Source organism: Globicephala melas, chromosome 1, assembly GCF_963455315.2.
Source record: "Globicephala melas chromosome 1, mGloMel1.2, whole genome shotgun sequence".
NCBI lineage: Eukaryota > Metazoa > Chordata > Mammalia > Artiodactyla > Delphinidae > Globicephala > Globicephala melas.
Window position 1 is genome coordinate 171,578,866 of NC_083314.1, and position 27,708 is coordinate 171,606,573.

The window sequence follows — 27,708 nt, forward strand, 5'->3', positions numbered from 1 at the left end:
GGGTGACCTTTGACTTCTCGGATTGGTGCCCTTTCTCCAGTGCCGTCGTGTCATCAGCAGCTGGGTGTTTCTCTGGGAAGCAAAGAGAGCTGGAAAGTGCTTCTTTTAAATACTAGACTTTGATCCTGTTTATATATAAGGAGTCCCCTCCCTCCCAACAGGTACTATACTATAAGCTGTTCTCAGTCATTGGAAGAGAGTCAGGCACAGGGACAGAGGGGCAGGTAGGGCTCAGGAGGGAAATGGGGAGGACAGGAGGGCATTCTAGTTTCCCTCTGGCCTGGCCCCAGTGGCCTCAGCCAGAAGCTCACCGTATAGAAACTGTGCTAGAAGAAACTTCCCCAACCTGACACCCTGACGGAGGCAGGATATCACGCAGGGCCAGGCTGTCCTGGTCTGTCTGCTCCAAAAGGCTGACTTCAAGGCAGGCAGCCAGACCTCCCTGCCAGCCCCCACGGAGTGGTCTGGCCTTCGGGCTGCAGCGGGTGCGCTCCCTGCCAATCCTTTGGCCAGACTGACTCCTGTGCGCTGCTCCACTCAGCCAGGTCGCTGGGGGGCCAGGCGGTGACTCAGGAAAAGACTCTGCCTTCCCTCTGGAGCCCCTGTTTCCTCTGAAAGCCAGGCTCCCCGCGCCTTCTGCTGGCTTGTCTCCTGGGCCCCGGGCGTGGTGTCCCATCCTCGCCTGCAGAACTCGTTCTTGCAGAACCTTGCCGCACCAGGCCCTCACTTCTGTAACCGAATATCTGTCCCTCATCAGGGCTTTGTTCCCTTGGCTCTGGAAACCCTGGGAACTCCTGGGCTGGACAGCTAGACAGTTCCTCCCTCTTTCTCATTCTCCAGCTCTGTTTCCTTCTCGGTCTCCCTCTCCACCTGTCTTGCCGGCGCATCCTTTCCTCTCTGTTTCATTCTCTCTCTGCCTCACACGACAGTCGCTAGGATGTTAAGCCTGCCAGTGAGCTGAGCGTTCACGGTCATCCTTACCCCATCTTCCAGACGTCAGCTCTGCGCCTTAGCTGATGCCCCTTCCCTGTTACCTCTCCAGAGACCAAGAGGGCTGCCCGTCACTAACCTCCCGACCCTCCACGTCCCTGCAGACCCTTCTCTCATGATCAGCACGCCCTCATTTCCAAAAGGCCGGCTCTGAAGGAGGCAAGGTGGGGACAAGAGGGGCTCAGGGAGGAGACAGCACGGAGCCAGACGGCAGCTCAGACCCACAGCCCCGGCCCCGTCCGTTGCACCCAGGAGTTGGACAGGCTCTCCTGGAGAGGCCCCTTGATCCCGGCGCAGTCTCCCGGTGACTTCTCCTGCCACGGGAGGATGCCTCTGGATTTCTGCCCTCAGACGTGAGGCTTGTGCAGAAACCACGAGGCCCGTCAACCTGGTCGTTCAAGTCGAGCAGAGAACAGCACAGAGGCTAAAAACCCTATTTTCAAATTCCGTTTGCCATTTCTGCCTAGAAATAGGAATTTTTAATTTAATTCTGACTTAATTCTGTTTAAGTTTTGCAGCGAACACCATCTGTTTGTTTGACGTTAAACAATGAGGCTCAGCTCGGCTCGCGGCTCCTGGGGGCAGCGTGGCCACTCGGCTGAGACCGTGGGTTCGGGAGGGACGTGGGTTTTCTCACGCTGTCTCCTCGCCCCACTTCCTGTGTTTCTTCTGGAGCTAGTACTCATACCTACTCTTAGGGATGTTGTGAAGATAGAATAGCATCATCTAGCGACAAAATAGAATGAACGTGATGCCAGAAGCACAGAAAGCCCTCAAACAATCCCTGCCATGATTACTCTTTTTTTCCTTCCCTCCCTTTGTCTTTCATCCTCTCCCTTTTATTTCTTCTTTCTCTCCCTTTCACCTCCTCAGCTTCCCTGCACCTCGGTATTGCTCTGTCCACATAAGAGAGGGTTTTCTGCTTCCCCAGCCCTGACGGCTGTGATCCTTGGCCTCCGAGGGGATGGGATACCTGTTACACCAAGATCGCTCCATCTCTTAGCTTTTCACCCCTCTCCCCCCACGAGCTGAGCCTTGGTAATGGGGGCACTGAGAGGCCCAGAGTGGGAGGCAGAAGGTGAGACCAGCTCAGGGGCCCAGGAAAAGTAAATGTCAGCATCCCCAGACAGGGCAAGTCCTTTGGGGGCCCTCTGAGATGCCGGTGCCCAGGGTAAACTGCGTGAGAGAATTGATGCCTCTGAAAAAGCACTTTATAGACGTCGATTGCTGTGAGCATGTCAGCTCGTCCCAGGCTGTGTCTGCACCAGTAGCGTGGTCAGAATCTGCATGTCTCACGCTTTTAAAAAGGTTCTTATGGGATTCCAGGAGGCGACCTGCCCTGACCCCCGCCTGACACAGCTGCTTCTGTGTCCGAGCCTCCCGGACCTCCACAGCATTGTCACCAAGCCTCAAGTTCCTTTTCTCGGTTGTAGGACCCACCTTTTTTTTTTTCCACAAAAAGTTCTTGTCTTCCTCTTTCTCTAGAGCAGTAACCCCCAGTCATTTTCTTTCTTTTCTTTTTTTTTTGCGGTACGCGGGCCTCTCACTGCTATGGCCTCTCCGTTGCGGAGCACAGGCTCCGGACACGCAGGCTCAGCGGCCATGGCTCACGGGCCCAGCCGCTCCGCCGTGTGTGGGATCCTCCCGGACCGGGGCACGAACCCGCGTCCCCTGCATCGGCAGGCGGACTCTCAACCACTGCGCCACCAGGGAAGCCCCCCCAGTCATTTTCTGTTCACAAAATAGCCAGTGATGACCGTGAGGCTGTTCAATGCCCTTCCCTAAGGTGACCAGCCTCAGATTCCCCAGGCGCCAGTGTGAGGCTCCCTGAAGGCTGTGACCTGCTCCTAGGGGCCGCCATCCCCTCAGCTGTTGGGGGGCACTCGCAGGTCAGAGGCTGGGTCTCCTCATCTCCCCTGACATCACCCCCTTCACCTCCTGGCAGGCTGTGGGTCTCCCTGCCTGCATGCCTGCTCCCCTCCAAGCCTTGCTCCTTCCACCTTGGCTTTTCCAAAGGGTAAATCTAATCGTATCACTCCAGCCCTCAGGAGGAAGTCCCCAGTCTTTCACCTGGCTTACAGCACCCCTTAGGATCCAGGCCCCCCTTTTCCTTTCCCCTCCCCATTCACCTGGCCAGCTTCTAGTTATTCTTTAAGACCCAGCCCAGGCATCCCCACCTCTAGGAAGCCTTCCCAGACTGAACCTCTGCCCACCCCAGTCTGTTTCTTTATCTGCCTCTCTGCTGGGCAGTGAGCAGCTGAAAGCAAGGGAGTCTATCTTCCCCCTCGGTCTTTCCAACGTGGCCCTGAGTTGGTGCTCGACTGTTGGCCACAGTGTCACTAAACTGAACCCCACCTTCAGGGGACCCTTCCTGTCCCGCGGCCCTGGCTTTTGCAGGAAGCGCCTCGTAGTACAGAGGGGAGCCCCCAGCTGGCCTTGGGTCTGAGGGCTGGGCCGAGGACTCTGAGTGCTATAGACTGGTGGGTTCCTCCTCAGCCTGGAAGGCCCTGTCACGCCCTCCACTTCCTCCCATTGTGCCTCCTTTCCTGTTTAGCTGCTGTTAGGCTGAGGACATTTTTTCCTCCCTTTGAGGACCTGCTCCAATGGAGCTATTTCTCCATTGCATCTCCCCTGACATCTCCCAAGACTCTAATCTCTGACCCACAGGCGGGCTCTAGAATCAATACACTTGGGCTCAAATCCGAGCTCTACCCATTTAGCTGTGTGATGAGAGGCAAGGGTCTCACCTCTCCGGACTTCGGTTTCCTCATTTGTAAAAAGAAACTAAGAACACAGCCCTCGTGGGATGATGACGGTTTCGACCGCTAGGGCTGTCTGTGCCCCGGGAAGTATGCACCGTGGTTGTGTTATCATGGGGGTTGTGTCACCCCCGGCCTGTTGAAGCTGGGGCTCTGGAGAGAGCCCAGCTGGATGTCTGCTGGATGCCTGCGAGTCCAAACATCCTGGTTTTTTTTTGAACTCCTTACTGGAGAAACAGGGAAAAGCTGATCTTTTTTTTTTTCTTCTACCCGTATCAGGTGACACAAAAAACACAAGCCCAGCTGGGTTGACTGCTTAACTCGGATGTTTAGCAGCGAATCTGAGCTGCCGAGCAGGGTGCTGGTTCCTTTCCTGGATTAGGACCGATTCCATGGGAACCAGACCACCCCTGAGGCAGGAGGGGACATCAGGCAGCCCTGGTGTCTCCCCAGGGCTGGGTTCTGCCGTGGAGCCCCCTCCTCCTGGGTACTGGGGACCCTGGGCTCACGTTCTCCTCGCCCCGCCTGTCTCCTTCCCTACAGGTGAACTTCCGAAGCCCCCGGAGTGGCCGGAGGTGCTGGGCCGCACGGACCCAGCTGGAGAAGCGGCTGGTGATGCTGGTAGCACTTCTGGCGGCAGGAATGGTGGCCTGCTTGGCAGCGCTAGGCATCCAGTACCGGACAAGTAGGTGCACCCGTGTTGCATGATGGGCTTCACTCACTCCCGCCCCAGGCTGTGTCCACTTGTAGAAGGGGGCTTCCCTGCTCAAGCCAGGACTGGCCTCTGAGGCCAAGGAGAGAGCTGGGTCTGGAGGCTGGGGTTGCTGCAACAGACCAAGACCTGGGAGCTGGGCAGATGGGTGATGTTAAGGTTTTGGGGTCAGAAGGACATGAGTTCAAATCCTGGCCGGGCAACTTATTGTCCATGTGACCTTGGACAAGTCACTCGATCTCTCAGAGCCTCTGTCTTCTCTACTTTAAATGGAGAAAATAGTGCTCAGTTTGGGGTTGTCTCTGAGGATTCGAGATGATGTCTATCACATACCTGGTGCCCAATAGGCCTTCTCTAGCCTTAGCTCCAGGTACTATTATTGTTAGGATGTGGGCTGGTTCGACACAACACACGGGCTGGCCCTGTCCTCCATCCTTAGTTCCAACAAAATAGCAATAATGGCTTCCGTTTGCTGAATACTTTCCATGTACCAAATACCAGCCCTCTCCTTTACGGATGTAATCTCATTGCCTCCTCACAGCAGCCCTGTGAGGTGTGGTTGCTTCTGGCCCTGTTTTCCGCACAAGGAAACTGAGGCAGTGGCACTAAGTAACTTGCCCAAGATCACGTGGCTAGTGCGAGAGGGAGTGGGGCAGCTGGAGTTCAACCATGGGCTGGCGGACCCCAGAGCTCAGGCTTTGTAATTCGTGGTGCACTCCAGCGTGGGTTAGTACTCCCAGAAAATCTGTCCTTCTGTGAGCCAGGGACCTTTGTGTACCTCTGTCATCTCATTTCTCTGTCCTGCCTTGTATATGATCAGACCCCACTTCAATCCCACTGTCCGCGGCCCGAGGCTGGTTCTCTGTGTCTGGCTGAGTGTATGTAGCAAGTGTCTTACACAGAATCAATGATCCATGAACTCTTATGGACCTGGAAAGGGCAGATCCAAGTTAAAAATAAGGATGGGAGTTCAGTCAGTTCCAGGATCTCTCCCCTGGGCCCCAAGATCCAGCTTTCTCATGACAGTAGGCTACCTGGTTGAGTAGCCTCTGGGCCTCTGCCAAGAGTTTAACCCCATCAACTTGGTCACCTGGTACTCATCCCATCAGAGCCATCGTGAACCTTCACAGGATTGGGGAACGTCAACTGCAGGTTTTGTTGAGCCTTCTCCACTGTGAATTTCCTGGCCTGTGTGGGTGGCCATGCTGCACTGGAATGAGGAAGGAATTTGGGGGCCTGGAGGGAGGGCAAGACTTCATCTGAGTCATCCTTACATCGCTCCTGGATCAAGCACTCATTCATTCATTCATTCTTCCTTCCACAAACATTTAATGAGAACTTAATCTATGTCAGGTGCCTAAGTGGTACCTAAGAAATAATCGCTTAATTGTTTAACTGACTATTTAATGATTTGTAGATTTTTACCAAATGCGCCTAGCACAGCAGGTGATTAATGCATATCTGATTAATTAATTAATGATTTCTTAGCCATATGTGCTTAGCATAGTGCCTGCATGCCATAGGTGTGCAAATACTTTGGAAAATGAATAAGTAAACAATTGAATGAACGAAGAGCAAGAAGGAGGATTAAGTGGGAACAGCCTTTCTTTTTTTTTTTTGCCACACCACAAGGCATGTGGGATCTTAGTTCCCCTACGAGGGATCGAACACGCGCCCACTGCATTGGAAGCGCGGAGCCTTAACCACTGGACCACCAGGGAAGTCCTGCTGCAGCCGCCATCTTGCTTCATGCTAAATCAGGTTTAGTTCAGAACACCCTGCCTGAAAGTATAGGCCCTAGCCAGCCTCGTCTGCCCAGCTCTTGGCCCTGTGAATGGGGAGCAGGCTAGACTCCAGCAGGCAGTATTGCCCTGAGATTGCCCCTAGGAGTTCCCAGGCTGTTTCTCCATCAGAAACCAGAAGGGAGCCCCCAAGGCCTGGCTTCTAGTGGTTGGGCCCCAAACACTTCTTTCATTGCCAGGTGGGGCCCGCAGGGAGGAATCCTGCTTCTGTCTGTCCCTTCCACCTCGGGGCTGCAGAAGGGTTTTCCCCAGGCTGGACCTGGGTGAGGGGAATTCTTCCCCCAGGGTGGAGCTGGGCCGGGGATCCGGTGACCTTTGAGCCAATTCATGTGTCTTCATCAGCTGCCTGGGCCTGGGAAAGCAGAGGCCTCCCCAGATATTGACAATAACCTCATTACCCAGCAGCAGGTGCTGGCTGGCATCAGCCACATCTGTGCAAACATCAGTCAACGCAAATTCTGGTGATTCTGAAAGACTCACCTTTAAGTTATGTCTGGACACTTAAATACATATTTATCCACCTTCCTGCTGCACCATCCTTTCCAGAAACTTACAGATGCTTTGCAAGCAGTGACAGCAAAACAAACGATAAATTCTCTGGAAAATACTCTGAAGTGTCTTACTTAGTGTCGAGGCCAGGCACCATCCGGACGAGTCTGTGAGCTGGATCTGGGACCTGCTCGACAGATCATTCACGTCCTAAAGGGAAGAAACATCTTCTGCATCCACCGGTGGTGACCAAGGCCTGGACAAAGCTCTTTTATGCACTCAGCCATTCATTCATTCAACAAACATGTACTGGGGGGCTTCCCTAGTGGTGCAGTGGTTGGGAGTCCGCCTGTGGATGCAGGGGACATGGGTTCGTGCCCCGATCCGGGAAGATCCCACATGCCGCGGAGCAGCTGGGCCCGTGAGCCATGGCTGCTGAGCCTGTGCATCCGGAGCCTGTGCTCCGCAGTGGAAGAGGCCACAACAGTGAGAGGCCCGCGTACTGCAAAAAACAAAACAAAACAAAAAAACCCATGTATTGGATAGCTGCTAGGTGCCAAGTTCAATGCTGGGCAAAGGAACTATAAATGCAAGTAAGATGCTGGCTCTACCCTCAGGCTCACATTCTAGTGGGGGATGTAGACAAGGAGACGGCCATGACATAGCGTGGTCTGTGCTCAGATAGCGGACACCCAGGCAGCCAAGGGGCACAGAGAAGGATGAGGGTCTGGGAAGTTTTCCCTGAGCAGAGGGAGCCTGAGCTGAGTTTTGAACGTGTTGACAGGAGATTAGGGGCCTGGAAACCGTGTATTAATTAATCACATGTACATTTAGCACCTGCTAGGCCAAGGATAGTTGGTAAAGCATCTACAAACCAGTAATAGTTAAATAATCAAGTGACTGTTGCTTAAGTACCACCTGGGTACCTTGCAGTGTGCCTAGCAGATTAGGTGCTTAGTGGAGAACTCAAGCCTCTCAGACTGATTCCTGGGGGCTGGCTTCTTATTTTGGTTTAAAACCAAGTCCCCCTATGATAACTACAAATACCTCTCTCTGACACACACACACACACACACACACACACACACACTCACACACACTCACACACACACACACACACACACACACACATTCTGATGTGTCTTGCTCCCTGAGAATCACCCTCTTAACAGCTGGCTTCTGGGTTTTCCCACCAGCCAAGTATTTGTCAAGCTTTACTTCCTGCAGTTTGTTGTATAAAAACAATAGGTATTCTTTTCCTTTTCCAGATATGAAGTTATATCATAATAGTGAATAGGCTTTTTCAAACTACACAGAAATTCTTTCCCCCCATCCCCTGCCCCCATAAAGATTCTGGTACGTTCCCTTAGTCGGGAAGTGGGGCATGCGACTCAAAGTTCTCATTTAGAGATATTTTAAATGGTGCCGTGTCCCCTACCATTTCCTTTCTCTATTTTCATGCCTAAGGGCTCAATAATCTTTCATTGTTGTACGGTCATCTCAAAACAAGTAATTACCTCGACATAGAGTCGCCCTGATTTTTGTGCTGTTGTGCGACTGTTCTGAGCCCTTTGTCAGCCTTCAGGACTTTGGGTTTGTCATCAGATGTTAATAAGCACACAGGCTGCCCAGCCCCAGCTGGCATTGTGTCTCCGAGTGAGAGGAAGACCACCCTGCCAGCCCATGCATTCTCTTCTGCTCTCTGAGGATTGGCCTGGGAACACTGGACCCTAAGACTCCAGGGAGCTGAGCCCCCCGCCCAGCCATGAGATCATCATCACCGTGAAACTGGTTCTACCGTCCTTCCTCATCTCCAGATGGAGAAACCGACCCTCAGAGAGACGAGGCCACTTGCGCGAGGCCAGAAGCAGAAAGCTGGGATTTGAACCCAGGTCTAAGAAACAGCCCCTGACGCCTGCCCTGCTGCCTTCCTCCCTGTGCAGTGGGGAACTGAAAGCGCCAGAAGGGCTGCAGCAGCCCCTGGCACGACTGGCCAAGGGGTGGTGAGGGAAAGTGGGAAAACCCCAGCCTTGGCATTGCCGAAGCAGCCTGGAGTGGGGTCAGCCTGGGCGCTCCCACACCACAGAGCGACCTTGCTCCGTTCACTTGCTCAGAGCCTTGGCGTCCTCATCCTCCAACGGGGGTGTCGCCCCCGTATCAGGAAACGGTCCCTCTTGTTGCCAGTCAGCTTGGGTCAATGGGCGGTGTGGCTGGGCCTGTGTGCTTAGCCACAAGCCTCCATCTCCTGCAGTCAGCTTCATCTCGTCACCTGGGGCTGGGCCACGGCTAAGGCTGCTCACCGTTTGCTTGCTTTGCTTGAGCCCACCAACCAACCTCGCCTCGGGAGTCCGGCCCCCTCCTCTTGCCTCTGCCCCATGTCCTGTGAGAACCGGCTCAAAGGAAGCTGGTTCCTCTGTGCACTGTGTGTTGGGGGCACTTGGAGGATTTGGCAGCCCTCCACGCTGCCCACCTGCGCCAGCTCCCATCCCTCCTCATGGCAGCACCTGACAGATGGGGCTGCCCTGCCTCCTGGGCCAGTCATCACCGGGAGGGCTCCCTTCCAGGCCCATAGCAGGCATAGCAGAGAGAGGCTGGGGTTCAAACCCCAGTGGCCACTGAGCAGGGTACTTAGTCTCTCTGTGCCCCAGTTTCCTTGTATGTAAAGATGGCCTTAAAGTGATCTCTTAGGTTGTTTCACTTTTATTTTTTTGAAGATTCAATGAGATAACTCTGCTGCCTTGTACTCAGTGGGAATGATGTTTCATAGTTCCTTCTATTCCTAAGACTCTTTCTTTCTTCCTGAGTCCTGGCACCGTATTGTCTGCATCACCCATTTGGCATGGACTAAGTATCCTCGGTCTATGTTGGTAGAATAAATGACAGACATTTCTCCTACTGTTGTCTTCTTACTTTTCTTGTATAATGTGTGTATCCCCAACTAAATTATTAACTCTTGGAGGAAAGGACTATGCCTTTTATATCCCCACCACACACACACACACACACACACACACACCCCATACACACACACGACACACACACCATACACACACACCACACACACACCACACATACCACACACACACACCACACACACACACACACACGACACACACACCATACACACACACCACACACACACCACACATACCACACACACACCACAAATACACACACACCACACACACACACCACACATACACACACACCACACACACACACCACACATACACACACACCACACACACACACCACACATACACACACACCACACACACACACCACACATACCACACACACACACATACTACACACACACACCACACACACACACACCACACATACACACACACCACACACACACATACCACACACACACATACTACACACACACACCACACATACACACACACCACACACACACACACACCACACATACCACACACACACCACACACACACCACACACACACACACACCATACACACACACGACACACACACCACACACACACCACACACACGCCACACATACCACACACACACACCATACACACACACGCCACACATACCACACACGACACACACACCATACACACACACCACACACACACCACACACACCACACACACACACACACACCACACATACCACACACACACACCACACACACACACACCATACACACACACCACACACACACCACACACACACCACACACACCACACACACACCACACACACATACCACACACACACACCACACATACCACACACACACCACACACACACACACCATGCACACACACCACACACACACATACCACACACACACACACACCACACATACCACACACACACACACACACACAGACACACAGACACACATTCTGCAAAGAACCTGGAAGATACTCAGTAATTATTTTGTTGAATAAATGAATGCATGAATGAGCAAACAAATTTGTTGAACATCAGGGAATAATAAAAAAAATCAATGAATATTTGTGGAAGGAAGGACTGATTAAAAGAAGTACCTTGGTTCAGGGTAATTTTTAAAGCCATAGAAAGGATTTTAGGCAGCTAGACAGAAGTCTAATTTTACACATCAGGAGATCGTAAATCTCCTGAAATCTTTCCTCCGTAGTGGTCTAGTGACTGTCCAGTTCCAAATCTGTTTGGTCAGGGCTGGGGTGGGGCGTGGCACCCCAGAGCCCCAGGCCACCTGCGCTGTATTGTCATAGCCTCTTCCCTGCCTTCCCTTCACTGGCCTCTTGTCCTTGACCCCTGCCAGGAACCCCCTCGGTGTGCCTAAGTGACGCCTGCATCTCGGTGACCAGCTCCATCTTGAGCTCCATGGACCCTACGGTGGACCCCTGCCAGGACTTCTTCACCTATGCCTGTGGCGGCTGGATCAAAGCCAACCCCGTGCCTGACGGCCACTCACGCTGGGGGACCTTCAGCAACCTCTGGGAACACAACCAAGCCATCATCAAGCACCTCCTCGGTAAGCACCCGGCAGTGGGGCCAGTGGACGGGCTGCAGAGGACGGCTGTCCGCTAGACCTACCTGGCCAGGCCCGGTTGAAGGAAGAGCTTGGCAGGATGGGGAGACGAAGGGCTGTGGAGTAGGTGAGACTGAGTTAAATGTGCCCCATCATTCATTGCGTGATCCTGAGCAAGTCACTTATCTCTGAGCCTTACTTTCTTCATCTATGAGAACAGGATTAATAATACCCAAACTGCAGAGGTTCGAGAACGAGTGAGCACATGTGTGAAGCATTGACGTGGCATGTGTGGCATGTAGTAGGTGCACAAGAACTGGTAGCTGTGGTCATTGCTCTTCTGGCTTTAAGCTCTTCCTTAGGTTTTGACTAGTACTGACTGTGAGTTTTGCAAGTTACGAGCAAAAGGAATGAACGCGGAGCACACTAGATCAGATTTTAAGGTTGTGAGCTGATCAGAGTTCTAACAACGGTTTTATCTGAGAGTTATTCATTGTAGGCAGAAGTCTTCCTTGGCCTCATGGTAATCGAGCTTGCGTGATAAGCCATCTAACCGAAGTTCTTCTCCTTATACCTTGTTAGGCCTTCAGCACCTCTAGTTGACCTTGTTGTTGGTTGTTTCATCCTCAGGTTAGAATCCCATGTTGGTCTTGTTTGAAGTTGTATCTTTAGTTAATGTCTGTTGAATTAACATCTGCCTGTTGGGTGCTTCTCCATGTGGAATCAAAACACCCTGTGCTGTAATTTATAGAGGTCCAGACTTAAACCCTTGAGGGCCGAGACCTTCACCATACCTGTCTCCTGCTGACCCCTGCCCCATCCTGGGACCCTAAATGCTGGGAGAGACTAGGTCATGGAAAGCCAGTCAATTAATCCCATCAATGACAGAACTTAGATTTGACAAATACTTATTCAGTTTAAAAAAAAAAAAGCATCTTGATACTCAAAAGTAGGTAAATTGAAGAAGATACCTAAAAGGGGGCAGATCTTCCCAAAGGGACAGAAACCTTCCCATGAGATAGGAAAAGAGTCTAATTTGATGATTATGAATTTCAGGCAACTGTGTCTTTAAGACGAAAGTGGAAATAAGCAAACTAGGTTAAGGAGACCTTTGCTTGTTTACCCCACCTCAGCCCCAGGGGGCGTGGCTGCTGCGGGTGAAACCCACCCACCACTTCTTGGCCCCCAGCAGCTGCTGGGCAGGGCCCCCTGGCAGCCCCCTGCTTGTCTCCCTGAGGGACAGAGCCGGGTGGTGTGTGAAGGCGGGGCTGAGGGAACCCCATATGTCAGGAGCAGCAAAGCCCCCTGTGCACTTTGTGCTACCCGAGTGCCTTTGCAAGGGGACCCAGCCTTTTATTTCAGAACTAAAGGCAAATATGTCTGTGGTAGCCAGACTGGCACTCAGGGATGTCCCTTCTCCAGCACCTAAAGACACAGCCAGGGACTGCGCAGGGACCATCAACCAAAGCAGGGGAACAGTCCAGATAGGATAACGAGATGGGCTAGTGCCTCTGCTTCAGTCACCGGGACCTGGGTTCAAGTCCTGGTTCTGCCACTTACTGTGTGATCTTGGGTCAGTTACATAACCTCTCTGGGCTCTTGTCTCATCAGTACAATGGGAACCATGCCTCCTCCAGGTTTGGAAAATTAAATGGGAAGATGTTTTTAAAGCGCTTTACCTGGGCCAGGTGTATTGTGGTGGCTGCTGTCTGTGTTGGTTTTACCATTATTATTTACCCTTGACCTTTGCCCAGTACTTTTCAGTTTACAGAGCTCTTTTGTAGATATCACCCTATGTGACCCTGTAGGGTAGGAGCTAGGAAACTGTTGCTCACCCTGCTTGATAGACGAGGAAACTGAAATCCAGAGAGCTCCTCAAGGCAGGCTAGCAGGTGGCAGAGCTGGGACTGCCTGACTCCTGGTCACGTGTCCTTTCCCTGTCCCACACCACCTCCAGCAGGTGCCAGGGGCAGTACGGCTCCCTGCCCATCTTGCTGGGGAGAGCCTGCAGGAAGCACGGAGCTCTGAGAGTCTGAAGGAAAGAAGGAAAGAGGCTGGCATTTGCTGAGTGCCTGCTATGTGCCGTGCTCTGTACCAGGCTCATCATATCCACTGCCTCCTTAATCCTCACAGCTACCCTGGGACTTAGGAACTGTGGTTCCCATTTTATGGGTGAGGAACCTGAGAAAAGTTAAGCTTGCCAAGGACACCCTGCCAGTCCAGGATGAAGAGGGTCTCCAGCCAGGGGAAGCAGTTAGCACCCAGAGGGGATGGGGGAGAAAGGCGGACGGGCCCTCTAACTCCCCAGTCAGGTCCAGAACTGCCCCTTGTGTAGGACCCCCATGGGTCCTGATCCTGCTGGTTCTAGGAGGATCTTGGGTCCTATCAGGAAGACCTTGGGTCTAGGCCAGGACCGAGCTCATCCCCCTCCCCTACCCCGCAGGCAGCAGTCCTGGGCTCTGGCCTTACATCCCCGCTGTCCCTGAGGGTCAAGGTAGGGGTGGGGGAGTGCACTGAGCCGGGCACGGAGCAGCCGGAACCCTGACCCCGGGGCCAGGGCCCAGTGGTATCAGGAGTGAGCCCTAGCATGCTAGCTTATCACATGTGGCCTTGGACGAGTGACCCGGCTTCTCTACAACTTAGTTTCACTCTCTGTGAAATGGGAATAACGATGCCACCTAGCACTCAGGGTTACTTTGGGTATTGTCTCACTGTGATGGGTCAGAGCGCTTAGCACAGAGTGTAGCACCTAGTAGTGCTCGGCAGAGTAGGACTGCCCTTCTCGGTGGTGGATGAGCTCCAGCCCAGACGTCTCCCTACAAGCTGTGTGACTACAGAGAGCCTGCTCAGCCCGCCTCAGCCCTTCACCTGTGGAGTGGGAACCAACTCCGAGCATTGGCAGGTGTGTTCTAAGGATTAATTGGGTGGTTGAAGAAAGAGTAATTATTGCTTATTTTATTTCTTATAGAAGCACTGATAGAGCTTCTCATCAGGAAAGGAGGGATGGGGTGTATCCATGACTATGCTGGGTTGTTTACTTGTATTATTTTATTCACGCCATGGAGTATATGCCCATTTTACAGATGAGACACAAATACAAAGGAAACATATTTCCTAGGAAATGGTGGAGCTGGAATTCAGTCCCAGACCTGTGAGGCCTCAGACCTGTATTCTTTCTTTACTGATTCAGCGGTCACAGGGCAGCCCACAAGTGTGGTTTGCCAACCTCCTTGCCCCCAAGGCCGCTTGATATTGTTCTCCAGGCCAGGCGAGACCTGGCCGAGGCCTGATGAACACAGTAGTTGGGGTCACCTCATGTCGTAGTGACCGAGAGCTTCCCCACAAGGCATATCCTGGCATCCCCTCTCCCCGGGCTCACTCCTGGAAACCAGTCTGGATACGGCGCCTCACTTATGGGCCTTGATACCTGGGACTTTTATACCTGGAAACTCCCGAAGAGGCAGGAAGTAGGTGAGTGGGTGACCAAAATATGGTCAGCCAGCAGGCCTCAGGAGGGAGCTGGAGTGTGGAGTGTGGGCCAGTGCATTCTTGGGCTTGGGCTTAAGGCCAGGCTGGTTTCAGCTCCCCCAAGACAAAGGGGGGTCAGCCAGCAGGCCTCAGGAGGGAGCTGGAGCTGGTGGGGATTGGAGCACACAGGGGTGCCCTGCTGTCCAGGCTGGCTTGGGGAGCAGCTTCTCTAGGAGAAGAAGGACAATTCAGAGGCGTAAGGATTGTGTCACCTGGCCAGGCAGGACAGCTGTTACCATCAACTTGCTGTGTGACCTTGGGCAAGCCACTTCTTTCTGTGAACGGTGAGTTGACTCCAGCGCCCTCAGAGGAAATCCAGGCAGACCTGTAGCAGGTGGGTTGAACTGGGCCAGGCGCCACCGTGGCATGTTCTGGCTGCCTGCTGGCTGGAGGGGGGTGACCTCAGCTGCACGAGACACAGACGCCTCTCCCAAAAGACACTCTGCCATCCACCCAAGCTGCCAGCTTGGGCTGTCCTCGTAGGCTCTGGGGAGACAAGAGTGTCCTCACTTCATCACAGGAAAGGTACAGCTGGACCCGTCACCCCTTAGGCTGGGCCTTGCCTTGGGGCTTTTAGCACAGACTCTTCTGCCATCTGGAATACCTCCCAGTCCTTCAAGACTTTGGTCAAACCTGCTTCTCCCGTTATGCCTTCTGTGGATACCCAAGGGCCTCTCCGGCTTGAGCTACAGTTATATTTTGTGTACTTGTCATAATTACTACATTTTATATTCTAAGATTAATCACGAAAAAAAATCGATGCCTGCTTGTTGTAACAATTCAAGTAACACAGATTCCATAAAGAAAAAGTTAGTGGTTTCCCTTTCTTCTACTCCTGACACCAGTCTCCCGGAGAAATACACACAGAATCATTCCGGTAGCATTAAATTTGTCCATGTGACTGTCAGTGACTTGGCAGTTAATCATGTCACGCTGTGATATCTCTTCTATTTTCATTTTGATCTTTTTCCAATATTTACTGTCTAATGTAGTTTCATCTTCCTGTACACATTGGAAATTCTACAGACAAGCTCTGCATCTGAAATGCTTTCTATCCAATATCACGCCTGCAGCAGCAGGCCTTGCTTTTTCTTTCATGCTTGGGGAGTGGTGAGATGGACTGATTGATAAATTGATCCAAGGATGGGAGTGGGTATCCAGGGCTTCTTAGGGGTGGCTGGACTGCTTCAGATCTACCTCTGGTTTTCCAAGCCAACCTGCAGAAGAGGAAAGGGAAGCAGAGAGAGCTTAGACCTCTGCTCGCTGGTGTGACCTTGGACCAGTTACCCAGCTTCTTGCCTATAAATTGGCACCCGCTGGTGGAAACGGCTGTGACAAGATACACACATGCAGCCATGCCCACACACAGAGGAAGTAGCTCGTTTTCTCCGGGAGGCTTAAAAGTGCGTGGGTTCAAATTCCGGCCTGCCGCCCATTAGCTCTGCCTCCATAGGCGAGTTCCTTCGTCTCCCTGGACCTCATTTCCCTTCTGTATGAAACGGGGTGGCCGTGTCCACCTCAGGGTGTCAGTGTGGTGATGAAAAGATCCCAGCACACGGCCTAACGAGCGGTAGTCACCAGTAAACGGGAATGGTCTTATCATGATTTTTGTTCTTCTACAGAAAAAGGCACTGCCTTATCAGCTCCCCCTCTTACCCTCACCGGATGGGGCTCCTGAGGCCTGTGACTGTCTGAATTGTGTCTGTGGTTTTATCTAAAACAAACGCTGGTCCTGCCCTGATGTGGAGTCGGGGCCCCACAGGCTCCTGGCCAGCCGGTCTGGCCGCAGCACGGGGGTGGGGGGGGGGGCGGTGGCAGTGCCACAGAATCCCAGGAACCCCCATCTCTGTAGCCTCCCGGCTGCTGGAGCATTTGTTTCCTCCCCAGGGGTGATGTGGGAACTGGTGTTCCAATAAAAACTCCCAGAGGAAGAAGCGGGCCGATTAAATGGTATGCTGTCTTTCCTCTCTGGGACTTTGGGGAAGTGACTGAGGAAGTTTCTGGAATTTGGGGTCCCTAAAAGGAAGTACCCAGGCAGTTGGGAGTCCTATTATCTGGTCCTGGGCTGCCAGATTGTTTCCAGACCACTGGGGCCCTGGAAGTGCCACCATCTCAAACACGTGGCCCCTGCTGGGCCCTGGGCGCTGCCCTGTCCATCCCTCCAGGCGGCTCCCTACTTCTGAGAAGTAAACAGGTCGGGGGGTGTCTTAAAGGAAACCAAGCTTTTCCTCAGGAGAAAATTAACTGGGCCTGACTTCACTCTGAAACCCAGCCTCCTCCCTCAGGCTGAAGTGATGGATGCCTTTCTCTGTGGCGCTCCCAGACACGCCTTCATTCACTCTCTCAACAGTTGCATACTGTCCACTAACTGTGTGCCGGCATCCCTAGGTGCCTAGGATCCTGTGAAGAACAACAGTCTTTTCTGTGTGTGGAACTTACATTCTCACAGGGGAGACAGACAATAAACAAATAAATGAGTGAATAGATAACATGGTTGTGAACAGTTAGGGCCTTGAAGAAAATCAAGTAGGATGCAGGGCCAGAGAAGGGAGAGGTCATGGTAGCCACGGTGATCAGGAAGGATGGGCCTGCAGAGAAGGGGACATTTGAGCAGAAGCTTGAATTGAGGCAGAGAAGAGACCACAAGGATGTGAGGGGCAGAGTGTGGCCGGCAGGAGGAACAGTGAGCACGGTGGCCCTGGGGTAGGAGCATGGAATCGAGAGGGGAGGAACAGAAGACAGGCTAGAGCTGGCAGCCAGGAGGTGGCAGGGCCCAAATCATCCAGGACTGTGTCTCTCAACCTTTTTTAATGACTGCTTCCTGCCTAAAATTTTAATACCACGGATATACTGTATGCTTGTTTCTGTACTGTATGTATGCATAAAAAGAATAAGATGTTTCTGGGGGACTTCCCTGGCGGTCCAGTGGTTAAGACCCCACACTTCCACTGCAGAGGGCATGGGTTCAATCCCTGGTTGGGGAACTAAGATCCTGCATGCGGTGCGGTGTGGCAAAAAAAAAAACAAAAAAAAAACAGTAAGATGTTTCTGTCATCCAAGAACTAATTCTCTCCCCGCCTTTAGGAGCAATATTGTCCCAGTTGAGAATGCATGCTATAGGGCCTTCTAGGACATTGTAAGGAATGTGTATACTCCAGTGCCTATTTGAACTGAAAGTATTCAAGACAACAGCTCTATAACTCCCCCCAGGGTTCCACTTGGATGTTTAATAGACATCTCAAACTTAAAACATCTAAAACCGAATTGCTTATTCCAGTCCCCGAGCCTACCCTCCATCCCCCGTTTCTGCATCTTAGCACCCCCTTGCTCAGGCCAAGGAAGCCTGGCAGCATCTTGACTCCTGTTTCTCTCGCGTTCCCCCTGCTTCTCACCCCTTCTGTGCTGTCACCCTGGCCCAAGCCCCCACCATCACTCCATCGCTCACCTGGTCTGTTGCAGCGGCCTCTTACCTGGCCATCTCGCTTCGATTCCTGTCCCCCAAGGAGCCTGCCAGGTAGTAGGTGCCCTGTGAGTGAGGAGGAAGGAGAGGAGGTGGAGAATGTGCCATGGGTTGTCCTGATGGGCACAGGAGCCAGGGGGCGGCTGTGGGGCAGTGGAGGAGCTTCACCTGCTCCTGGGGCTCCTGCCCCAGCCAGCATCAGCGTGGGAAGCCAGGGTGAGGGAGGGGGAGGACATGTGCTAACCCCTGGTGGGGCTCACACTCCTGTCCCTTCCTGCCCCACCTGCCTCATTTCCTCCCCGTGCAAGCCTCCAGCGGTACCGGGCTCATCACCCTCTCATCCCCCAGATAGGGCATCCGTCCTCATCAGAAGCAGATCCTGAGCTCTGTTCTTTCATCAAGCGTCGCTGAGGGCCACCGTGTGCCCACCGGTGCTGGGGGAACAGGGGCGACTAGGATATGGACTAGTGGGCGAGGCAGCCCCAGCACAGCCCCCGCTGCCGCTCCACATGCAACTCATCCTTCATCCCCAGGGCTCCGGCAGGGAGTTCCCAGGCCTCCCCCTGCCATCCTCTCCAGCCCCCCTGGACTTTCTCCTTATAGCAGTCGCCCCACGTATAATCAGATGCCTTGCGATGCTCGTACTGCTGTCCGTCTGACCCGCCAGGCTGGCCCCGTGCCCGTGGCCGTGTTGCCTGCTGCCTCCCCACACCCAGCCCGGCAGCCTCCAAACCTTCAGAACTTACTAAACATTTGTGGGAAAACAAGCGGAGGTAACAGCCAGGGTGTGGAGCTGAGAGGAAGGAAGTTTGACCTTGACAGTGAAGGAGAGAGGGAGGCGATGCATTCCCCCTCCTCTCAGCGATCATATGGGGCTCGTGTACAGGTGTCGGGGAACAGGGGTTCCGCCTGGAACTCGCTGTAATCAACACAGCCGGGCTGTTCCTTGGGAGTCTTTCTTTGGGCCTCTTATCTTGGTGGCCTTGGGGCCATGGAGGAGGGAGATGCCAGGCCCTTTCGTGGGACAGAGCACACAGGACGCGCCTCCCCCGACACTGGCCTGGCATTTCAGGGTTATGGCCAGAGTCAGATGCTGCTTCTGGAGTCTGGTGAGCAGTGATGATTCTTCAAAAGCCTAGGTGATATAGCTGATTCACTTTGTTATACAGCAGAAACTAACACACCATCGTAAAGCGATTATACTCCAATAAAGATGTGGAAAATAAACAAATAAATAAATGAAGCCTAGCTGCTGGGGGCGGGTGTTGTCACAGAAACAAGGCCCCTGGGAGGGGTTTTGCTTTCCCTCATGTTGTGCTCCGTTAGTCTGAGAAGCAGGACGAAGTTCAACTCTCCCCACGTCTGCGCTCCCCCTCCGGAAGGCTCTTCTCATGCTCCAGTAGGGCCTGGGGCACACTCGGGTGTTTCCGGGGCTCAGCAGTGGTTGCCTGTGGGCTCCAGGGCTGTGTGTGCCCTCCACAGACCCTCAGCACACAGGCCCCTGGACCTCTGTCTCTGTATCTCCCTTCAACTAGCCCCAGGCTTGTCCCATGCCCTGTTGAGGGCTGTCACCCTGACTGCAGCAAGACGGGGCGCTGATGCTCTCTGACCATTGACACCAGTGATGCTGTTCGTGGTAAGAACTGGGGGGCAGAGGAACTCTCGGGAGAGGGGCTGGGAAAGCTAATTAGGCTCGTCAGGAAATGACTCCAGCCCTTTTGAAACAGGCTACACCAAACATTTCTTTTCTCCCATGCCCTTTTATGCTTCCTTGCTTTTCCTCATACTGTCCACTCCCCCCAAACCCAGTACCCTTTCCCCTCATTTCTACCTGGGGGGTAACTTTTCATCTTTCAGAACCAGCTCAAATCGTAGAACATCCTCTGGAGAAACGCCGCCCCCTGCCCTCCCCACTCCACCAAAGGGTGTGACTTTCTCTGGGTTCCAGAACCATTTGCGTTAGTCAAAGCACTATCTTGGGGTCATGTCTTTGCATGTATGTGTCACCATTTGACCATGAGCTCCCTGGAGGCAAGAGCGGGTCTTACTTGTGTCCATAAAACCTAGTGGCCAGCCCAGCGCCTGGCACCCATAGGTGCTCAGTGTTGAGGCCCTTCGTGAATGAACCTCTCAGGAGAAGCTTCATAGGCAAGGTGGCCTCTGAGAGGCCTTGAAGGCGGAGTAGGGTTTGACAGTATCCTATGCAGAAGGCCAAGGGGAGCTCTTTCTTCATGTGTTTACTTGTTTGTTACTTGTGTCCTCACACTGGAAAGGAAGCTCCATGGAGACAGGGACGTTGTCTTTTGTGTCCCCAGAGCTGGCACAGAGCCTAACACAGAGTGAGCAGCTAGTACCCACTTAGTGAATGAATGGATAAAGCTCTGCCGGAAAAGGAAAGCAAAGGAAGGGGTTTCGGGGTCCAGGAGGGATGAGAATGAAATGAGGAAAAGCGGCCAGAGCAGTGAGGAGTTCCCCAAGGCGGGGCGGGAGCGGAGGGAACCGGGGGCCCGGCGGGGTGGGGGTCTGGAGCAGGGCTCTGCGAGAAAGGCGGATCCTCTGTGCCCTGGCTGCAGATGGGACACTGCCCCCACTTGTGCCCGTGCAGGAGCGTGGCCTCAGCGGGTGGCATCCCAGCCAGGGCACCAAGGACAAGGAGAAGGGACAGAGGCTCCCGGGTGTCCTGGTGTCAGGAACTGAGTTGCTGCTTGTGGGGGACGGGAAGGGACATGGCAAAGGGCCTCTGAGTCAGCTCTCGGTCTGATGAACATGCCCGGCCCCTCTGAGAAAGAAGCGGAGAGTCAGTTTGTAATGAACGAGGCCTTAAAGCTTCCGTCCAAGCCCTGTCTTTACCACAAGAAAGGTTCTCTGGGATCTGAAAAAAAAAATAGACAGGTCTCTGTCCCACACACCGGGCGGGGGTATCTGGGTCACACGCTAGCCGGCAGGGAAAGCAGACTGTCCTCCCGTTGGGTGGCCCGTGCTGCCAGGCCAGGGACACGTCTGAGAACCCATCCAACAGACAGGGAGAAGCACAGTCTCCTCTCCTTACCTATGCTCAGTGAATGAAGAGCCCTCCAGTCTGCCCACGGCAGTCAGATGCCCACCGTGGCGGTTCCTCACCTGCACTGACAGGCCCAAGTCCCAGCTCTTGTCACAGCTGAGAACACCGAGACTCCAAGAGGGACTCGCCCAGGGCCACCCAGTGTGCAAACTGCTCTCCCTTGTCGTTCCAGAAAACTCCACGGCCAGTGTAAGTGAGGCAGAAAGGAAGGCCCAGGTATACTACCGTGCATGTATGAACGAAAGCAGGATTGAGGAGCTCAAGGCCAAACCCCTGATGGAGCTGATCGAGAAGGTGAGCCCCTACGCCCCATCTCCTCCTGCCCCTGCCCCCTTCCCCCATCTCCTCCTGCCCCTGCCCCCTGCCCCCCATCTCCTCCTGCCCCGTCCCCTGTCCCCATCTCCTCTTGCCCCTGCCACCTGCCCCCATCTCCTCCTGCCCCTGCCCCGTACCCCCATCTCCTCCTGCCCCTGCCCCCTGCTCCCATCTCCTCCTGCCCCTGCCCCCTGCCCCCATCTCCTCCTGCCCCTGCCACCTGCCCCCATCTCCTCCTGCCCCTGCCCCGTACCCCCATCTCCTCCTGCCCCTGCCCCCTGCCCCCATCTCCTCCTGCCCCTGCCCCCTGCCCCCATCTCCTCCTGCCCCTGCCACCTGCCCCCATCTCCTCCTGCCCCTGCCCCGTACCCCCATCTCCTCCTGCCCCTGCCCCCTGCTCCCATCTCCTCCTGCCCCTGCCCCCTGCCCCCATCTCCTCTTGCCCCTGCCACCTGCCCCCATCTCCTCCTGCCCCTGCCCCGTACCCCCATCTCCTCCTGCCCCTGCCCCCTGCTCCCATCTCCTCCTGCCCCTGCCCCCTGCCCCCATCTCCTCCTGCCCCTGCCACCTGCCCCCATCTCCTCCTGCCCCTGCCCCGTACCCCCATCTCCTCCTGCCCCTGCCCCCTGCTCCCATCTCCTCCTGCCCCTGCCCCCTACCCCCATCTCCTCCTGCCCCTGCCACCTGCCCCCATCTCCTCCTGTCCCTGCCCCGTACCCCCATCTCCTCCTGCCCCTGCCCCCTTCCCCCATCTCCTCTTGCCCCTGCCCCCTGCCCCCATCTCCTCCTGCCCCTGCCTCCTGCCCCCATCTCCTCCTGCCCCTGCCCCCTACCCCCATCTCCTCCTGCCCCTGCCACCTGCCCCCATCTCCTCCTGCCCCTGCCTCCTGCCCCCATCTCCTCCTGCCCCTGCCCCCTACCCCCATCTCCTCCTGCCCCTGTCCCCTGTCCCCATCTCCTCCTGCCCCTGCCCCCTACCCCCATCTCCTCCTGCCCCTGCTACCTGCCCCCATCTCCTCCTGTCCCTGCCCCGTACCCCCCATCTCCTCCTGCCCCTGCCACTAGCCTATGCCCCTGGCTTCTGCCCCAGCTCTCAGCTGCCACCAGGGCCCAGCCACCTCACACCTCCAGCCACCTTGACCAGCTGGATCATGGAGTCTGTCTGTCTGCTGACATGTGTCAGATTGTCTGAGTGAGTGTGTATGTGTGTGTGTGCGTGCACATCTCTGTGTAGGTGGGAATGTCTGTATGTATTTATGTGGGGCTGTCTGTCACATGTATATGTCTCTGGGCGTCTGTGAGTGGGACAAGGGCCCTATTTACAGGGAAGATGTTTCTCTACGTTGCTACTTCCATTTCCTCAGGGGGCATGTTTGTGTGTGAGGAGGGGTATGTTCTGGAAGGACCAACAGAAAGTCTGGGATCAGAAGCAGAGCCCTCCCTGTGAGGAGGGCCACGCTGACCCGGGCCCCCCGTCACCCTGAGCAGAATGAGTCTTCTTCTTCCTGGGCACCTTCCAGTCAGCCTTGGATGGACTTGGGGGTCGGGGGGGCGCCCAAGGCTGGCCGCACTGCCCAGTGCACACAGAAGGGTGGCCGTGGGTGTTTTCGGGGGAACTGCTGCTCCCCGGAGGCCCGCCTCCTAGGTGGGCTCAGGGGAGGCACTGCAGCCAGGTGGGGAGCTGTGGGCATTGGGGACGGGACAGCCCCTCTCCGCTGGCACAGGCCTCACGTGCCAGCACGTGCCCAACCAGGGAAGACTGAGGAGATGAAAAGCATCCCAACTCGGAGAGAAACTCTGATAGACCTTAACTCACCAACCTTTTAAAGAATAAGGACCCTTTTTTTATAGGCACAACTGAATTTCTGCTTTAATAGGAATTACATTCCTGTGATGGAGTACGCAAAAGTGAACAGAGCACAGGAAAATTCTCCTTCCCATCCCCATCCCCAGCTGCCTAGGGAGTAGCCGCCATATGTTTTCATGACTGGTCAGAAACCCCTAATGAAGACACACCAGGGGCTTCCCTGGCGGTCCAGTGGTTAGGACTCTGCGCTTCCACTGCAGGGGGCGTGGGTTCAATCCCTGGTCGGAGAACTAAGATCCCACAAGCTGCGCAACATGGCACGGCCAGAAGAAAAAGAGAGAGGGAGGAAGGAGGGAAAGGAGGGAGGGAGGGAGGAAGAGAGAGAGAGACAGAGAGAGGGAGGAAGGAAGGAAGGGAGGGGGAAGGGAGGGAGGGAAGGAGGAAGGGAGGGAGGGGGAGACAGGGAGGGAGGAAGAGAGAGAGAGAGACAGAGAGGGAGGAAGGAAGGAAGGGAGGGGGAGGGAGGAAGAGAGAGAAAGAAAAAAAGAAGGAAGACAGACCAGCCCTTTCATTTACTCCTGAGGCTCAGAGAGGTCAGAGGACTGCAGAGGGTCACAGAGCAAGTCAGCAGCAGAGTCAGAATCCACACCCGGTCTCCCCCGACCCCGCCTCATCCCCTCCCCGGCCCCCCTCCCTCCCCACAGCTCGGGGGCTGGAACATCACGGGGCCCTGGGACAAGGACAACTTCCAGGGCACACTGCAGGTGGTGACGTCCCACTACCGCACCTCGCCCTTCTTCTCTGTCTATGTCAGCGCCGACTCTAAGAACTCCAGCAGCAACGTGATCCAGGTGAGGGGCCGGGAGGCCGGGGGAGAGGGCCGGGCCTGACCCCAGGGCCTGTTTTGAGTTTACCAAGCAGCCCGTGAGGGCAGACCTGCCCTTGGGCGACAGGCTTCTGGTTTCTGAGCTTGGTTATCTCTGGAGGCTCCCAACTGTGAGATTTTTGCAGGAAAGTTGTGAAAGGGCAGGCTTGCCTTCCTTGGGTAGGTGGGGGTCACTGCAGCACAGGTGAATCTTTGGGGTTCTGACTGGTTACTGTGGGTCCCAGGAGTGATGTCAAGTCCTGGGCACAGCTGGAGTCACCTCCCGGTCACCCCAGCTCAGTCTCTGGCCTTTGTGGCTCTGCTCGGAATAGCTTTGAGTCCACCTCTTCCTGCCAGAGCCTGCCCCAGACTGAGTACCAGCACACCCAGGGGACCCCAGCCCTGCTCTGCCCACCCTCAGAGGCAGAAGCGAGAAACCGGGTTGGGCCTCCTGAAGGCTAAGTTCCCACCCACCTCTGCCACTCACTCACTGCGTGACCATGGGCAAGTGCCTCGGCCTCTCTGAGATGCAATTTCCTTGTCAGTCAAATGAACTACAGCAATACCTACTCTAGGTATGTCAAGGTGCGGCCCAAGGCTCTGATAGGAGCTATCAGGGATTGGCCCTCCCTACCTGCCCAGCACCCAACAAGGCCCTCACTGGCACTCTTTCCTTGAATCCTCATTCCAGCTCTGCGGGTCAGATAGTTCCCCTATTTTCCAGGTAAAGAACCTGAGGATCAGAAAGGTTCGGCAACTTGACCAAGGTGACACAGCTGTGAGTGGCTCTGGACTGCTCACCACCTTGGGAAGTGTTCAGTGAAGCAGAAGTGCTCTGCCGAGCCTAGAAGGAGTTTAAAGAGGAGGGTGGTTCCGTCTGACCTTCAGAAGGGCCCCAAATCCCCACGGCTGACCACATGTGTGGGAAGGAATGTAGCCCGACATGTGTCTGTCCCCTCGCTGGGGGGCCCATCCCAGGGGCGGCCTCGGCTACCAGCTTGTGCTCCTGCTGGGGCCTGAGCTGCTTCTCCGTTGCCACGTGCCTGCCGTCCCTGGAGCGAACAGAGACTGCGTGCAGGTGTGCGTGCGCAGGTGTGCGAGCGCAACGGGAGATCCCCTCTCACCCCCGCCTTTCTCTTCAGGTGGACCAGTCTGGCCTGGGCTTACCCTCGAGGGATTATTACCTGAACAAAACCGAGAATGAGAAGGTAGGTGTGCCTCTTCAGAGAGTGGCTCCCGCCCAGACCACCTCTCTCCATGGTTCGTCCCCCTCGGTGTTCCCTCAGTGTACACACCTTTGCAGGTCTTTGAAGCTAGAGGAGCATAGAGGTGTCCCTTACCTGGCAGTCCCTGGCAGGGGAGGGGTATCATTTGTCCCCATTCTAGAGTAAGGCTCTTCCATATTCAGGCACCGTGGGCACAGGGGACAGGTGTCATTTGTCCCCGTTCTAGAGCGAGGCAGTGATAATGCCCACCTTATATACACATCACCTCTGGCCTTCCCAGTCACCCTGCAGGTACTGAACATCTCTGAACTTCATTCGCCTTATGTGTCACATGGACATTATTTTTACCTGGCCTGTTACAGAGAAGGAAATAAGGCTCAGAGATGCTAAGTGACCTTATCAAGGTCACACAGCTAGTCGTCAGTGGTGAGGCTGAGATTCTCATCCAGATCCGCTAACTCCAAAGTCCACACCTTTCCCTCCCCCTGGCTGCCTCCTGTGATGTCCCAGGGAGACCTGGCCTGAGGTTCATTGACTGTCCATTCATGATTCCACCCACTGTATTGAGCAAGTGGCTACCAAGTGCCTGATGCTAGGGAGATAGTGGTGAACAAGACCAGCTTGGTCCCTGCCCCATGGAGCTTCGAGTCTAGGAGGGGAGGCAGATGTTAAGTAACTAACCACCCGATTAGAGGCATGATGATAAATTGTGAGAAGGGAAGGGTGAGCTGAGAAAGTAACCTGGAGACCTAATTCAAATCTGGGGGCCTGGTAGAGCAGGTGGATCAGAAGTGCGTTCCAATAATTGAGCGATGGCCCAATTGGTGGCTTCCATGTGATGGGCGTCCAGGAGGGAGTGTGGGCTGGGACAGCAGGGACCAGCCCACTTCGGGACCTTTGTGGGCTTTATTCTGAGGGCCATGGGGAACCAGGGAAGGAGTGCACTGCCAAAACCATTCTTGAAGCTAGTTTCCGGCGGGTATCCTGGATGAAACCCCCCAGCCCCCTGGCTCCCTGCGCAGGGCTGCAGCTGGCCTGCCCCACCCTGCCCCCCTTGTCCAGTGGGCAGTGGGTAGCAGCCACTGACGGATGGGGGGTGCTGGGTCCCACAGGTGCTGACGGGATACCTGAACTACATGGTCCAGCTGGGAAAGCTGCTGGGCGGAGGGGACGAGGACACCATCCGGCCCCAGATGCAGCAGATCCTGGACTTTGAGACAGCACTGGCCAACATCACCATCCCCCAGGAGAAGCGCCGGGACGAGGAGCTCCTCTACCACAAAGTGACAGCAGCCGAACTGCAGGTAGCTGAGCTCTGCTGACGCGGAGGCTGAGGCAGCACAGCATTCAGGATGGAGGGCACTAGACTGGGGTGTTGACACCCCCTTCACCAGACCCTCAGAACAACCCCGTGAAGCAGGGGTGGTTGTTGTCCCCAGTTCACAGACGGAACTGAGGCTTAGGGAATTAGAGTTGCCTGCTGAAGGCCACACAGCCGGAGACCAGCCAAAGCCAGTCTCTTGCCCTATGCCAGGCTGCTTTTCTGCAACCGCAGCTACCTGGGGAGACTCTGTGGTCGTGATAATATTGGCTCACATTGACTGGGCATTTCCAGTCTCTCAAGCTCAAGTACATCAAGCCTGGTGCACAATAAACGTGAAGGTTGGGTTCTGATGTCACCTCCCTTTTCCAAGCCGGGAGGTTAGGTGATGTGCTCAAGGCCTCTAGGCTCCTAAGTGGCAGGGGAGCTGGGACCTGGACTCAGGCTTGGTTCACTGGAGCTCTGCTTTTGACCACGACCCTGGTGACCTCCTGGAGCTGTAACAGGGTTGGGGTCAGTCGCCCTCTGCACTGGGTGTACCCATCTGAGAAGTCGATGTCTCGTCTGTAGGTCAGCCTCTATCAAAGCCTGCCCCCTGGTGGCTGCTTGGGACTTGCAGGTAGTGAGTTGATTGCCTGCCAGTTCCTTCTTTCCAGTTCGTGGCATGTTGGTGTCCAGCCTTCCCCCAGGCTCTGGGGTCACCGAGGAATCAGCAGAATGGCCTTAGTCAATCTTCCTGTTTCCTGCCATCGCCCAGGAATGCTCGGCTAGGCCGTGCTTCCCTGCTCGGAAGGATGTCCAGGCCACCTGTGTGGAGGCTTCACTCTTCCTCTGCCCAGCCGAGTCCTGCCCATCCATTAGAGTTTGGCTCATCT

General features: G+C 54.8%; 1 protein-coding gene across 2 annotated transcripts in view; it reads left to right on the forward strand.

Moving 5' to 3' along the window:
* The window catches only part of ECE1 (endothelin converting enzyme 1), a 115,189-nt gene that overhangs the window by 62,103 nt on the left and 25,378 nt on the right, over positions 1-27,708 (forward strand). For both annotated transcript variants that reach the window (XM_060309997.1, XM_060309987.2), the window contains exons 3-8: positions 4,293-4,434; positions 11,041-11,253; positions 21,472-21,593; positions 24,126-24,272; positions 25,429-25,494; positions 26,625-26,816. In XM_060309997.1, coding sequence (XP_060165980.1) covers positions 4,293-4,434; positions 11,041-11,253; positions 21,472-21,593; positions 24,126-24,272; positions 25,429-25,494; positions 26,625-26,816 — 882 coding nt within the window. The remainder of the gene's footprint in view (positions 1-4,292; positions 4,435-11,040; positions 11,254-21,471; positions 21,594-24,125; positions 24,273-25,428; positions 25,495-26,624; positions 26,817-27,708) is intronic.